The 15507-nt window shown below is 42.7% G+C and overlaps 1 protein-coding gene across 1 annotated transcript in view; it reads left to right on the forward strand.

The window, feature by feature from the left end:
* The first annotated feature begins 7823 nt into the window (after nucleotides 1–7823).
* LOC117078416 (sperm protein associated with the nucleus on the X chromosome N3-like) overlaps nucleotides 7824–15507 on the forward strand; it is a 13579-nt gene continuing 5895 nt past the window's right edge. The window contains exon 1 of the mRNA XM_033201980.1: nucleotides 7824–7898. Within this exon, the coding sequence (XP_033057871.1) occupies nucleotides 7824–7898 (75 nt within the window). The remainder of the gene's footprint in view (nucleotides 7899–15507) is intronic.

Genomic DNA, 15507 nt, shown 5'->3' on the forward strand with positions numbered 1-15507 from the left:
AAATCCCAGGATTTGGAGTTAGTCATACTTTGGTCTGGTTTCCAGCTCTTCTACAGATCTGTCCTTCTTTGAGCCTCAAAGACATCCTATACCTTCCTTAAAATGCAGTCCCTTGGTCATGCCATATCTCACCTTATTTTCCACAGGGAATCCACGTCTGACTCATCTCAGCGTTCCTCACAGTTCAGTGGCTGGCACAGAAAGAAGTTCAGTAGATGTTTACAGGTTTCAACTGGGAATGCACTCAAATAATTCTGCCTTTCCCAAATGCTTCCTCTGGTATGGAAATTAAATGCAGGGCCTGGAAGAATGCATTCTGCTTAAAAGTGCAGCTGAATGTCCATTAATATGATACAGGTATGTTCATGACTCTAATTGGTGACCACATGGGATGGTATTGCTGTTTCTAATCCTACTTATTTAGAAAAGCACCCACATTTTTTCATACTGATAAGATTCATCTAGGCAAATGTAAGCATCTTCTTATGTAATGATAAAATAAATTTAACTGCAAACACTTGCTGAAACAAAACATTATTAGTGAAAATCATATTTTACTGTATTATTGCCAGTGGCTAAGTTTCATTTCCATTGCCAAGTTTAGCAAGGTGGAAACTTTGCTAATTCTAGGCCATTTTTTGGAAACCTAGAAACCTCTCTGCCTCTATTTTTCTCCTCCACCTAGAGTCCCCTCAGCAGAGAATGGGGTAACCAAAGTCACCTCTAAGACATCCTTCAAGCTTTTGCAGATATTAGCTTTTGGTTCCCATTGAACAGAAAGGGCTTCGGAGGCAATGTGATGACTCACAGGTGAGAGACGGATTGTGTCCTCCATGGTAGAAACAGAATGGCTGTTGGAAGTGGAGATGTGTATACGTTCATGCAACTGTACCCAGCAGCACATTGTTCTGGTGAATGTACATGTCAAAGGTATTTCCATCCCCTTTCCATCCTATATTTTCCCAGGTTAGAAATACCTGCTTTATAAAGGGTAAATGTTCTGTAAAATACAAAGCACAATACAAAAGAAGACAGCAGATACAGAATTAAATAAACAGCAAGAAAGTGTTGCTTATAATGAAATGATTGAAAAGCCCATTCTAAAACAAAATTGTCAATGGATCTTAAATATTTATGTTACTGTGGTAATAATTACCTCAACAGCCTTTAACCAAGGTAAGTATGCTTTAGAAATATGTTGATATCTGCAAAGTGTGAATATTCAAATTGCCATGAGTTGGGAAAAGGAAAGTAAACCATGCTAAGTATAAGGAGCTTTTTTCCATGGAATATGAACTGCAAGGTGGTTAGAAGGGTTAGGCATGATGTGGTGAGATCATTTTTAGGCCAGTGTGTTTATTATCAGCTTTATAACACTCCCATTGGGCATTATAATTTCCTGAAATTCATCATTTAATTAAGGCTATAGACTTTGATGACAGCATTTTTTTTTAAAGGTCAAACAGCATAATGTTTATAGTGAAAAAGAAAACTGCTTGGTGGATACACATTGGTTTGCGGGACGAGGCACTTTAGGGATTCAGCATGGAGTCACCTGTGGATGGGGTTTTAGTTTCTGTCTTTGAGATGACTTTCAGGTAGTGCCTATCTGTTGAGAGTTCAGAGGATGTTGGAGAGATAATTAGGTAAAACAGCAAGATCTTCTCAGGATACATGAGGGAGTTAAATAAAAATACAGAGGCAATTACAATTTTAGTTATTCATAACTGTTGTTTGCTAAGTCTTAACATTGTCATTGATAATATGAAAAAATAAAAGATACTAAATATCAATAGATAAAAACCCATTTTCTTTTCTCCATCCAAATACTTAAATACCTAGCACTGATTTCCAGAAAAAAATACCCCAAATACCATCTTTGGAATAAAAGAATATTCTCTCAAGTCGTTGGACCACGAGGTAAAAACAAAAAATCCAAATGCTTTTTTTCTTACTCTTTGATATGTACAATTGAAAGTATTTCTCATTGAAAACTAATATTTCCATCCAGCATGAGACATTAAATAATTTCTCATATTAGGATGGTAAGAAAGGATAACACTCTTTGGCCCTAGGCATTTCAGGGGAAAAAAAAGATAAGGTGAGAGAGGTGGAGCAAGAAAAGCAGAATAGAAGGCCGCACAGATCAGCCCCCTCGCAAGGACACAAATTTAACAACTATCCACACAGAACGAAACACTTCCATACGAACCCAAGAAGCTGGAATGGCAAGAGCACTATTAATAAAGTGAAGAATCAACCCACAGGATGGGAGAAAGTATTAGCAAACAAACCACATGACAAGGGATTATTAACCAAAATATAGAAAGAGTTCAAGCAACTCTATGAGAAAAAAAAAAAAAAAAACTCTAATAATCTTATCAAAAAATGGGCAAAAAATTTGAATAAACATTTCTCAAAGGAAGACATAACAAGAGCAAACAGGAGTATGAAAAGGTGCGCAACATCACTGATCATCAGGGAAATGCAAATATAAAGTACAATGAGATATCATCTCACCTCATTTAAAATGTTTTTTATTCAAAAGACAGGCAATAACAAATGCTGGCGAGGATGTTGAGAAAATACAACTCTTCTACACTGTTGGTGGGAATATAAGTTAATACAACCATAGTTTGAAGGTTCCTCAGAAACCTAAATAGAGCTACCATGTGATCCAACACACCTACTGTTGGGTATACATCAAAAAGAAAGGAATTCATTATGTTGAAAACATATCTGTACTCTCATGTTTGTTGCAGCACTGTTCACAATAGCTAAGAGTTGGAAGCAATCTAAATGTCCACCAATAGATAAATGAAGAAAAAATGGGGTACATATACACAGTGGAGTACTATTCAGCCATAAAAAGAATGAGATCCTGTCATTTGCAACCACATGGATGGGACTGGAGATCATTAGGCTTAGTGAAACAAGCCAGGCACAGAAAGACAAGCATCACATGTTGGCATTTTTGTGGGGGATCTAAATAACAAAACAATTGAGCTAATGTACATAGAGAGTAGTAGGATGGTGACCAGAAGATGCAATCTGTATTTAGGGGTTGGGGAAAAGGTGGAGAAATTTATGAGGATAAAAAATAGAAAGAGTGAGTAAGACATACTATTTGATAACACGACAGAGTGACTGCAGCCAATAGTAACTTAATTGTACATTTCAAAATAACCAAAAGAATATTATTCGTTTGTTTGTAACATAAAGGATAAATTCATGTCGGGATTATTCTTTATTGCATGCATGTATCAAAACACCTCATGTACCCCATAAATACATGCACCTACTATGTACTCACAAAAATTAAAAATAAAAATTAAAAAGACAAAAAGTTAAAATGTTGAGCACTGTAGATAATTTCTGTCTACTCAAAATGTTTGATTTTCAGGAGTCAGTTTTATTTTCTGTCAGGCTGGAGATTACTTCAGAATACTTTTACAATATGCCAGATATGGAATATAGTTTTGGGTTGGCATGTAGAACAATGTTCTTCAAAGAGCACAGAATGCAGACTACGGTCTTTATATCCCTATGACTATCCCAGTGCTTGAGATAGAATATGGTCCCTCCTTAGAGTTGCTGAGAGACTTGCTGGTCTTTGTTTTGTAGCTTATTTCTGTCTAAAGAATCCTATTTCTGGGCTAATACCCCATTTTAAACCAACAGCTTTGTTCTCAGGTGCTAGTATTTTCCCAGTGGTAACAGAATCGGAAGGAAGAACCATGGTAGTTCAAGGCAGGATAGCCCAACCACACTCGTATTCTCCCAGACAGAATCAGAAGGAGGAACCACGGTAGTTCAAGGTAGTACAGGCCCACCACACAGTTTTACACTGTGGAGTTGTAAGTCTGGTTGGCTTGAATCATAATATTGTCTGAAGTTTAAAGGAATGATAGTATCTTTAAAGGTGAGGATTACAGAATCATAGCATATTTCTTTTTAAATGACAGTGGTTGTTCCAGTTTACTCATTCTACAGCTGAGGGATCTGAAGCCTACAGAAGGTATGCAATTTACCCAGAGTCCCAGAAAGAATATGAGATTTAGGGCATACTGAACTAGGTTTGAACACTGTTTTACAATTACTGAGTTACTGAGCTTCCCTGGGCCTCAATTTCCTCTCCAGTAAATCAGCCCCCCGTGATGATATCTACCTCCTGGGACTGTTGTGAGTATTGCACCTCGGCTAAACATCTTCCCTCTGCTTTTCCAGATTCACTCACCACCCTTCCTCACCTGCTCTGTCCTGGGAGGCTATTTAGAAAGGATTCTCTCAATGGGCTCCTGGACTCTGATGTCCACTGGGGAAGCAGAGTCAGAGGTGGAAGGAAGGAAGGAGAGTGAGGGCTGTGGACTTATTCTCCTGGCTCTATCCCTGTGACTCACCTCAGGCTGGATAAATCTCGTTAGAGGTCACTGTTCTTCTCAAGATAGCTATTTCCTCATGACTATTGATCATTTCTGGTTCTAGTAACCACTTCCTCCCTGCTGTCATTCCTCTGGGTCTGTAGTGATGGCAGCTGCAACAAGCACTATCTCTGATGGTCTACCTGCATCCACCTGTTTGTAAATGGTTCCTTTGTAGATAAATATTTGTCAAATTACTCCATTTTGGATGCACCATCTGTCTCCTATTTGACTTTGAAACCATATGCTTAGAACAGAGCCTGGCATATAGTAGGTTCTTGGTGTATGGAATCTGTTGCTTGTAGTAATAGTAGTAGTGTAGCGGTAGTAGTAGTTGCAGTGGAGGTAATGGTGCTGGTATTTTTCAAAGCCACTCATTCAGTCACATGCAAAGCCAGTAGCAAGTTGTATCCCTCTTCCATACTCAGCTCTTTCTTGTTGATCGCTCCTCACCCATCTGTGCTCCAGAGGAAAATATATGGTTGGCCTCTAATTGCTTGCTCTTTGTGGCCACAGATTGGGGCAAATCCCAAGCAGATCCTATCCTCTATCTGGTACTTTATGTGGTGTTTAAACCTGCCTTAGACAGCTAAAAAGTGTGAAAAAATTTATAAAAATGTAGCTGAGGGTTATTATTATAACTAAAGTAGTGTCAGTTTATAATATCACTTGTACAAAGGCCCAAAAACAAGAAGTAAAAGGGTGCCCAGGACTCCCCTGCTTCTTCTCCTGGTTGCATCTCTGATTTACAGTGTGACATGGGAGAGTCACTTCGAGTATGTTCCACAACCTGATATGATAAAGAAGAATACTCTTGAAAACTGAACACATCAGAAATAAAAAGTTCAATACAATGAACTCATTGTACACTGATGACTTTTACTTATTTATTGTTCATTTTGGTTGAAAACATAATCACTAAGGTTTTCAATAGGATAAATAGGAATTATTTTATAAAGTCAGTTGTAATCTGCCAAAAGAAATATGCACTAAATGTTTTCCTAACATTGGATTAATTTTCCTTGGATAGTGATATACTCATCAAAACATTTTTTGGTAAACAAATTCAGAAAACAATTTTAAAAGGTAATAAGGTAATTGAAAGCTGTTATTTTCAGCAATTATAATCAGTTTCTGACCTACTCTGTTTGATGTGGCCTTTTGGTGTTTTGCTTTGTTTTGTTTTTTCTATCACGTGACATGACAGGGTGTTATTCTCACTGTTAATTGCAGACAAGAGTACAAAAAATTGTTAGAAGTTAGCTTGTGAGCATTTAATACATGGAACAGTTGAACTCTAGAAAACATCTGAGGTTCACTAAAAAAATTATGTACGTTAATACCAATCTTCTTTTGGTTCGTTTGTGTTTAGATGACCGTCATGGAAATGCAATAAATTGGTTGTGTCTGGAGGTCAGCAGGGTATTTTGCTAGGCCTCTCTTGATTTTATGGTGTATGAAGTAAAGATATGTGACCTTGATGAACACTGAAACAAAATTCCAGGGTCTGTTTCTCTTGTGTTTGGTTTTTTAAATTTATTTTCCATTATCAAGTTTTGTTATTTCCTATACAGGATGAGACAAGTGTCAACCTGTGGGAGGAACCTAGGGCCACGCCTTCTCTATATTTGGCCCTCTCTCTCTCTGATTGTCTTTTAAAACATCTTTAGCTTTTTATTTTGAAACAATTATAAGTTCATAAGAAGTTTCAAGGATATGTACATGGAGTCCTTATGTACCTTTCAACCAGTCTCTCCCAATAGTACACTCTTCAGTACACTACCACACTACACTATCAAAACTAGAATACTGACATTGATACAACCCAGAGCTTTTTAAGATTCAACACTTGTCTTTTGGGTATTCTAGGCACATTACATTTCCATATGAATGTTGTAATTATCTTGTCAATTTCTATTAAAAAGCTATTTTAGAATTTTGGTTAGAATTAAGTTGAAACTATAGATGAATTTGGAAATAACTGCCATCTTACAATATTAATCATCTAACCAAAAATCAAAGAATACATTTTAATTTTTCTATGTCATTAATTTATCTTTGCAATTTTTTTGTAGTTTTCAGTGTGCAAGTCATTTACATCTTTGTTCAGATTTGTCCCTGAGCCTCACCATTTTTAGTAATATTTTAAATTGCAATTGTTCTTAGTTTCAACTTTCAGTTGTTGAAATTAACTTCCAGTCCGCCCTAGGACTACCATTGGCTGAAACATTGTCTCTTCTAATATATAAATTTCTAATATATAACTTCTAATATATAAACATACAATTGATTTACATGTTGATCTCTCACTCTGCAATGTTGCTAACCTGAATTATTGTAGAAGCATTTTTTTAGATTGACTCTTCTACATATACGCTCAGGTAGTCTTTGACAAAAGACACTTTTACTTCTCCCTTCCAATCTGAGTGCATTTTTTTTTTTTTTGGCACTGGACACAATCGCCCGTACAAAGCTTAACTATGCCCACACTGGTGCACATGTTGGTCTCAGATTGTAGTATCCTGCATGTAAATACTAAGAACAACTTCCAGCACTTGGATATCCACTCCTTCCCCCACCGACATACTGGCAGAATTCATGTTGGGAGACTACATTTACTATGAACATATACCCCTCATTTGAAACAAGACTAGGATACACGGGAAAGAATGTTTATTCACTAAAGTTCTGACAGACTGAAGGCCGTTATTTCAGATTCTACATGGGCATTGCGCAAAAGAACATGGGTTGAAATTTGCCTGGCAATAGCCTAAAAGTAAATGGTCTTCAAGGTGCATATGAAGGAACTATAGGAGGGAAATGGGATAATTAATTATTATTATTAATTAATAATTAAATGTAACTAGCAATTAATAACTAACAACTAAATGTAGCCACACTAGCTTGGAGGGATTTGCGGTGAGACATCTAAAATAGTAGGGCATGGTGAGGTCTGGAAGACAAAAGAATGAATCACTTCATAGGAATGGCTGTGGGGAAGGGCTTGAAGGAACCATCCTCTCGCTTCCATGGGAGCCATGAACATTAAACATGGAGAAATGAGGAGCGGCAGCAGATCCGTTTGGGATGCATCATCTTCAGGGGATGCTGAAAAAACAACAGCATTTGGTTTCCTCTACACCCCTTTCCCCTCCCCCGCAAGCACAGGGAGGGGGCTGCAGTGGTGCTTTGTGATGTCAAAGCCACCCTGGGACTGCCATTCGCTGGGACGCTGCCTGTATGATCAAACAAAGCTCAAGGGCGTGGCTTTGCCTTGTCACCAGGAGGGTATATATAGGGAGGGCAAGAGCTCTGGGACAGCCCCCTGGAAGCTTCAATATAGCTGTGGAAGTCTGGACTCTACAAGAGCCTACTAGAGACATTCTACAACCAACCCCGATCATGGGACAGTCAACTTCAAGCACCAACGGGAAGAAGAGAAAGCGCTCCTGTGAATCCAACAACGAAAATGATGAGGTAAGACTGTTAGGTTTTGAAGGGAAGGCGAGGGTGAAAGAAAGACACACTGAGAGGGGGTGGCTCGAACAGCAACACAGGAATATGGCAGACACCTGTGGCAGCGGGGGGCCCGCTTCATGCCAGAGCCCACCGCTGCTTCCCGGCTGGGGTGCCTGTAGGTATGGGTGGGAGGGGCCTGGGCAGGATGGCTTCCTGCCTGGCAGGATATGGATAAGATGGTTTTATGATCAGGCTGTTTGGCCCTTTTTCCAGTGGGATGTCATTGTGGTGTTTCTTGGAACTTTGGCCAGCAAGATACGATAGGAAAGTTTCTTTAGTTGGGCCTTTGTCCACCTTGTGTTACGATGAGTAGGCAAGATTTTTCTCCCGGCCCGAACCCCCATGGAAGTTTCCCTTTGCCCAAGGTCTGCAAAATAGCAGGGGGCTTACTAAATGGTGGTTTGGACTCGCATGCTTGCCTTCTACTTTAGTATAAAAGGAAGAGGGGCGTTGTTGATTATCTGGCTGTTTCCTGCTGAATAGGGGAGCTGTAATCAGGGTTTGGGTTTTGAAGCAGTGGGTGGTGGACTTCAGAGTTGTTTTCCTGGAGGCACTGGTACTGGACTTGGCAGAGGAGAAGGATGGTATCCATGTGTTGCTGGGTGGCTGCCTGGACAAGGGAGTTTATCCTTCGGGAGATAAAGCGGGACACGAAGGTGAGTATATATGGGCCAATTGTAGTATCAGGAGGAGAAAGATTAACGGCCCTAGGAAAGGGGCCACCTGCTATCTCAGTGTTGAGTGCAGCAGAGATGTTTAGTTCTGCTAACACTAGAATGAGATGTAGAGCCTGCTTAGTGTGTGTGGAGGAAGATGAGACAGAAGCTACTAAAAGAACCTGGATGGTCTGCTTGTTAGGCAAAATGTTAATGTTTAGATTAGCAAAAAAGTTGTAGGTTATGGCGGTTAATAAAAATTGTAGGTTATGGTGGCAAGCCATGAGAAGGAGGGGGTTGAATTCTGCACAAACCCTTCGTTTTAACTTTTATATTTTTCCAAGTTGAATAGCTGCCAGCAAGGGTAGCCCCTCTGAGGGCCTGATAGGAAATGGTGCTGGTGGAGGAGGTGAAGGCTGTTTGGTTTTGGAGAGAGAGGGGGAAATGGGTTTTTATAACTAATAGCCATTGTGGTCCCGACAGGGCAGAAGGATACAGGTTGCAGCTGAGGGAATTATTTGTGCATGTTTTCCAGGGAGTGCCCTTGGGTTGGATACACGAAGAGTGGCTCCGGAGGAGAGGGGAGGGGTTGGTAAGAGGTGTGGGAGGGGTTGGTAAGAGGTGTGGGAGGGGTTGGTAAGAGGTGTGGGAGGGGTTGGTAAGAGGTGTGGGAGGGGTTGGTAAGAGGTGTGGGAGGGGTTAGTAAGAGGTGTGGGAGGAGTTAGTAAGAGGTGTTTTATGGAATCCGACTTGTATCATGTTTAGTTAAGAGGCTATGAGGCGTAGGAGGGTGACAGCCCTGTGTGTGACTGTGTGGGTGGATTGGATGGATTGGGGGGAAAGGTGTTTAGCCGAGCAAGATTATAAACAGGTTTGGGGAATGAATTGGTCAATTGGGTGAGATGCAGGTTTATTTTGGACCAGGTTTATGTGGCCAGGTTGACAGGAAGGGCTGTGAACTACTGGATTTGTATGGACAAACAAGTTTAACAGTTGGAAGTAAAAGGGAAGTGTGAGTGATTTAACGGGCAATGTGTGAGGCTGATGAAGGGGGCTCAATTGTTAGACATTCAGGGTGGGCACTTAGAATATCCCACAGACAAAGAGGACAAAGGAGAAAGAGGAGATTTGAGTAGGAGTTGACAGCTTGGAAGGTGCCCTGCAGTCACACCTCCTGCATTAGTGTGAGAAATTGGCACGACTATTCAGGGACATGGGGAAGGGAAACCAGGAAAGGTCTGAAATCAAGTAGGAGAAAAAAAATTGGAAATTGGAGACGGAGAGTGTTATGGACTAAGGGTTGGCAACTTCTGGAATTCTTGTTAAGTACAGTGAGGCTGGTCCTGTGAGGGAAGGAGAATAATTTGGGGGGGAACAAATTTCTACATGTGGATCTGGTGCTCTTTTTAGTTTGCAATGGTGCATTCTGTGTGGAAAAGATGTTCGCTTTGCCCCAGTCAGAGTAGTTAGGATAACCTGGTGAGGACTCATCCACTTAGGTTGGAGAGGGGAGGAGGAGGAATCTGTGATTCAGACCCAGTCCCCTGGTTATAGGGACAGGGAGGAGTGTTTTCAGGATGGACGTTTAGGCTGGGTCAGTAAGCATTTGCAGACTGTCTTATTAGATGTTGGGTGAGGTGTAACGCCGGCCAAGCATTCCATATAGAAGGGGGAGAAAATACAGGGAGATTCTGGAGGATCAAGGGGCATTTGTACATGAGTTTAAATGGGCTTAAGCTGAGGGGCTTTTGGGAAATGACTCATAAACGCATGAGGAACAGTGGGGGAAGTGAAGTCCAGGCCATTTTAACCTTTAGGGAGAGTTTGGTTAGTTGTGGTTTTTAATAAAATTTTTCCTGAAGATTCCGGGTGGTAAGGAATATGCAAAGCCCATTTAATGTTTAGAGCCTTTATCAGCTGTTGGTTAAACTGTGAAACAAATTGGCCCACTGTCTGACTGGATGCAAGAGGGGAGTTTAAACTGGTGGATAATATGGGTGGAGAGAACAGAAGCGATGGTGTGTGCCTTTTGGTGGTGATAGGAAAAACTTTTATCCATCCAGAGAATGTATCGCCTATTGTCAGAAGGTATAGGAATCATTTTATGGGGGGCATGTGAGTGATGTTGACTTGCTAGTCCTGCCCTGGTAAGTGTCCTCAGGCCTTGCGTGTTGGATGGAGGTGGTTTGATAGCTTCCTGAGGGGAAGTTCGAGTGCAAAGGGAACATGCCTTAGTAATATTTTTGAGATGGGCAGCTATGGTGGAAGAACATATATAAGTTTTTAAAAGCTGGAGTAGGGGCAGTAACCAGCATGGAAATGGTTGTGCACATATAAAAGTACAGAAGGTTTTTTCAACTTGGGCAAGACACTTTTATCACTGAGATCGAACCATTTTTTCCTGAATGACACCAGCTGGGGCAAGTGGGGTTTGTTCCTCCTGGGTATATACAGGGTGTATGCTGGGGAAAATGAGCAATAACGATGGGGTTTTAAAGGCTGCCTGCCAGGCTGCAGAATTTGTTGAAAGGTTTTTCTTGAGTATGGCATCTTTAGACTTTCGGCGCCCCTTGCAATGGATAATGGTGGCCATCAGAGGTAGTTTATCCATCCAGCAGCTTATGTGTAAGTTTGCCATTGCTTATGGGGGTTCCTTTTGCAGTTAGGAAACCCTGTTCCTGCCAGATTAAGGCATGAGAGTGTATTTGGAATTGGTGTAAATGTTGACCCTCTTTGCCTTCGCTAGGGTGAGGGCCCTGGTTAGGGCAACTAGCTTTGCCTGTTGAGAGGTAGCATGGGGTGGGAGAGCATTGGATTCTAGGAGTTTATTTCCAGCAATGATGACATAGCCAGCTGCTGGACATGGCTGCCTCAAAGAGCTTCCATTCATTAACCGTGTGTGTGTTCCCTGCAAATGGGCAGCTGAAATGTGCTGGAAGGGGGAGGAGAGGGAGTCTAAGAGGTCCAGACAGGAGAGAGAGAGCTTAGAGCCGGAAGTGTTTACAGGAAGGAGGGTGGCCGAGTTGAGAGTTTTATATCTCTGGAAGGTGATTAGATGGTTACCTATGAATAAGGCGTGTACCTGCTGAAAGCGGGATGGTGGGAGGGATAGAAGAAATTGATAGTTTATGGGGTCCTGCAGGTAATGGGAAGATGCAATAGTAATGTGTTGGTAGGGAGGGAGTTTCTGTGCCTCTAAGGCCAGCGATGTGGTCACACCCGAGATTTTTAGTCTGAGTGACCAGCCTTGGATGACAGAGCTCAGTTGTTTTGAGAGATGTGCAATGGCTTGTGTGGCGTCGCCATATGTTTGGCAGAGTAGTCCAAGAGCAAGGCCTTGGTCGGAATATACATACAAAGTACAGGGCTTGGGATTGGGCAGTCCCAGTGCCAGGACAATTAAAAGGGCATTTTTTAGTGTAGTTTAGTTTAGTTTTGTTTTTGTGGGAATTGATGGGGTAAGCTGGGTTTGGGGGTTTTAGGATGAGCCCATGAGAGGCTATGTAGAGCGCCTTGGCCAGCAAGTCAATGTTGGGAATTCACAGCCAGAAGTATCCCACAAGGCCCAAGAAGGAGGGGAGGTCCTTTTTTTGTGTGGGGAAGGGGCATGTCCCAAATTAGCTCCTTTCATTGGGTTGGGATGGTTCCAGAATTAGGGGTTAGGACAAACTCATGTTTGTGCTACCTGAGATTTTGTGGGTTAGGCCCAATATCCTCAATGATGGAGGAAGTTTAAAACCTGAGTGGTGTGTTGAATGGACAGGTTAAGGAAGGGGCTACAGAGAAGGAGGTCATTGACGTATCGGAGGGGGGCACTAGGAAAAAGAGGAAGTTCAGCTAGGTCCTTGATGAGGGCCTGTCTGAATAGGTGGGGGCTATCCTGGAACCCCTGTGGGAGTATAATCCATGTTAGTTGGGTGGACATGTGAGTACTAGGATTTGACTAAGTTAAAACAAAGAGACTTGGGTAAGCTGGGTTTAAGGAATAGTGAAATAGGCATCTTTTAGCTCCAACACAGAGGAGTGTGTGGTAGATGTAGGAATATGGGAGAGTAGAGTATATGGGTTGCAGACCACCAGGTGGATTGGTAGCACTGCCTGGTTAACAACTTGGAGATCCTGGACAAAGGAGTAAGTCTTGTCTGTCTTTTGGAAAGCCAGAAAAGGGGTGTTGTGGTGAGAGTTGACAGGCTTGAGAATTTGAGCTCGTAAAATTTACAGATAATAGGTTTTAGGCCCCTGAGCAAGGCTGGATTAAGGATATGTTAAGACTGATGAAGGAAAATGGAGGGGTTTGGAAGAGTTATTTTAACTGGGATGTGATGTGTGGCTATTGTGGGTTTAGAAACATTCCAAACTTCAGAATTAACAGAAGGTAACAGGGTAGATAATGAAGATGAGTAGGGGAAGAGGGAAGCATTTGGGTGTCAGAGTAAAATAAAAGGGGTAGAATTGTAGGAGCCACATTGCATGGAGACCTGGGATTGACTTAATACGTCCCACCCCCAGATACGTGTAGGGGACTGAGGGATAACCAGGAAACAGTGGGTGAAGGGGGGTGTTGAATAGGTTTTATAATAAAGGACCAGTCTGGGGGCTGGGCGCGGTGGCTCACACCTGTAATCCCAGCACTTTGGGAGGCCGAGACGGGCGGATCACGAGGTCAGGAGATCGAGACCATCCTGGCTAACACGGTGAAACCCCGTCTCTACTAAAAATACAAAAAACTAGCCGGGCGAGGTGGCGGGCGCCTGTAGTCCCAGCTACTCGGGAGGCTGAGGCAGGAGAAAGGCGGGAACCCGGGAGGCGGAGCTTGCAGTGAGCCGAGATTGTGCCACTGCACTCCAGTCTGGGCGACAGAGCGAGACTCCGCCTCAAAAAAAAAAAAAAAAAAAAAAAAATTAGCCAGGCATGGTGGCAGGTGCCTGCAGTTCCAGCTACTTGGGAGGCTGAGGCAGGAGAATGGCGTGAACCTGGGAGGCAGAGTTAGCAGTGAGCGGAGATCGCACCACTGCACTCCAGCCTGGGCAACAGAGTGAAACTCTGTCTCAAAATAAATTAATTAATTAACTAACTAATTAATTAATTAATTAAAGGACCAGTCTGTGTGTGCCTAGAGGCGATTCCACTGATTCTCACAATAGAGATCGAAGAACTAAAAAAGGGTCCAGAATATTCTGGTAAAACTGAGTAACTAGTTGTCCTATTGAGTATCCAATAGGAAAGACGTGGGCTTACCAGAGACTGATAGCATTACCCTGGGTTCTGTGGTGGTGATGGCAGTGGGGGCGGTGGACTCCAGGCCCCATCAGACTTCAGGTACAGGTGGTGAAGCAGGATGAAGAGTTTCACTGAGCACAGTCTGACTTCCAGTGTTACTTGATACCACAGATGGGTCAAGGTTTCCAGAGTGTCCTGGGATTAGGCCAGACTTTTTCCCAGGGTCCATGTTGGACGCACTTACAACAGGCTCCTGGAGTTGACCGTTGCCAAGTTGAGGAATTCTGTATGCCTTGGGAACCCTGTTGAGTGACAGCTATCAGCATGTGGTATTTAGCCTGGTCCTTTTTTAGGTTTGGGGTTTTTAGTTCTTCCTCTCTATTCTTAAAGACCTTAAAGGCCACTTTGATTAAGTCTCTTTGGGAGGTTTGAGGGCCATCCCCCAGTTTTTAAAGTTTTTTTCAAATGTCTGGGGCTGACTGGGAGATAAATTGTAAATGGAGGTCGATTTTGCCCTTATTGTTATTAGGGCTTAAGGTGGTATATCTAGTTGTGACCTTTGAAAGGTGGGAGAGGAAAAGAGCAGGGGTGACTTTATTTATGCCAGCTAGAAGGCATGATATCATATGGCCTGGTTTCTGTCTGTCTATGGAAATTGCCTGAAAATTCCAATTGGGGTCAGTTCTGGGGACAGCTAGGGTTCCTATTGGGTTATGAGAAGCATCTTGTTGGTGGAGGGTGTTCTCATGGGCCTGGGTGCCAATAAAGATGTGTTCCCTGTCCTCCAAGGTGAGGGTAGAGGAGAAGATGACATATATGTCATGGCAGGTAAGGCCATAAGATTTAGAGAAGTACAGAAATTCCTTGTGGAAGGAAGTAGGATCCATTGAAGAGGAGCTAAGTCTCTTTTCACTATGGGAGAAGTCAGCTAGAGAGAAGGGAACTTGAATTCAGATTATGCCTTCAGCCCTCGTGACCTCCTGCAAGAGAAGGACTTTGGTAGACCTTTGGACATGTGCCCGGTTTTCGGCAAAAGAGGGTTGGGCGTGAGACCTGGTTTGAGGTGGAGAAGGAAGGGGGATGGAGGGCTACAGTAAGGGGGGTGGAGGAGCTGGATCCAAGGAGAAGGTGGAGGGAATGATAGTGGGCAGGAGGCAGAGGAAAGGGTGTGTTGGCCAAGTTGAAATTCAGAGGAGGAAGACTTGTCTAGAGGAGGAGGCATTTTGGGGGGTTTCTCCTTGAGGAGGAAGATTTGAAAAGGTGAACAAGATTGGCAGAGAGGGAGAGTGAGCGGTGAAGAGAGATAAGCAAAGCACTTCAGATTATTTACCATTGTGCTGGAGAAAGTTTTTTAGATTATGTTGAATTTGGAAGTTGAATGTTCTGTTTTATGGAAGAGGGGAGTGTATACTCTGGATGGGAGTGAATACCCCTGAGGACAGTGAGTACCCTGGAAGGCAGTGAATACCCCAGCGGGGAGCGAGTACTCCAGAGAGAAGTGAATACCCCAGAGGAAAGTAAGTAGTCGATTCCACCTGGAAGAAGGGACCTGGAGGGTAGGGGCAGCCCGGTACTATTTATGCTCCCCAGAGGCCAGAGGGGCCAGAGTGGCAAACGTTCTGAGGCTGTCCCCTGAGAAGGGAGGCTGCGGTCACCTGGTGACTGGGAAGACCTCTCACCCAGCACTTGAT

The sequence above is a fragment of the Trachypithecus francoisi genome, unplaced genomic scaffold (assembly GCF_009764315.1).
Source record: "Trachypithecus francoisi isolate TF-2019V2 unplaced genomic scaffold, Tfra_2.0 Lachesis_group6, whole genome shotgun sequence".
NCBI lineage: Eukaryota > Metazoa > Chordata > Mammalia > Primates > Cercopithecidae > Trachypithecus > Trachypithecus francoisi.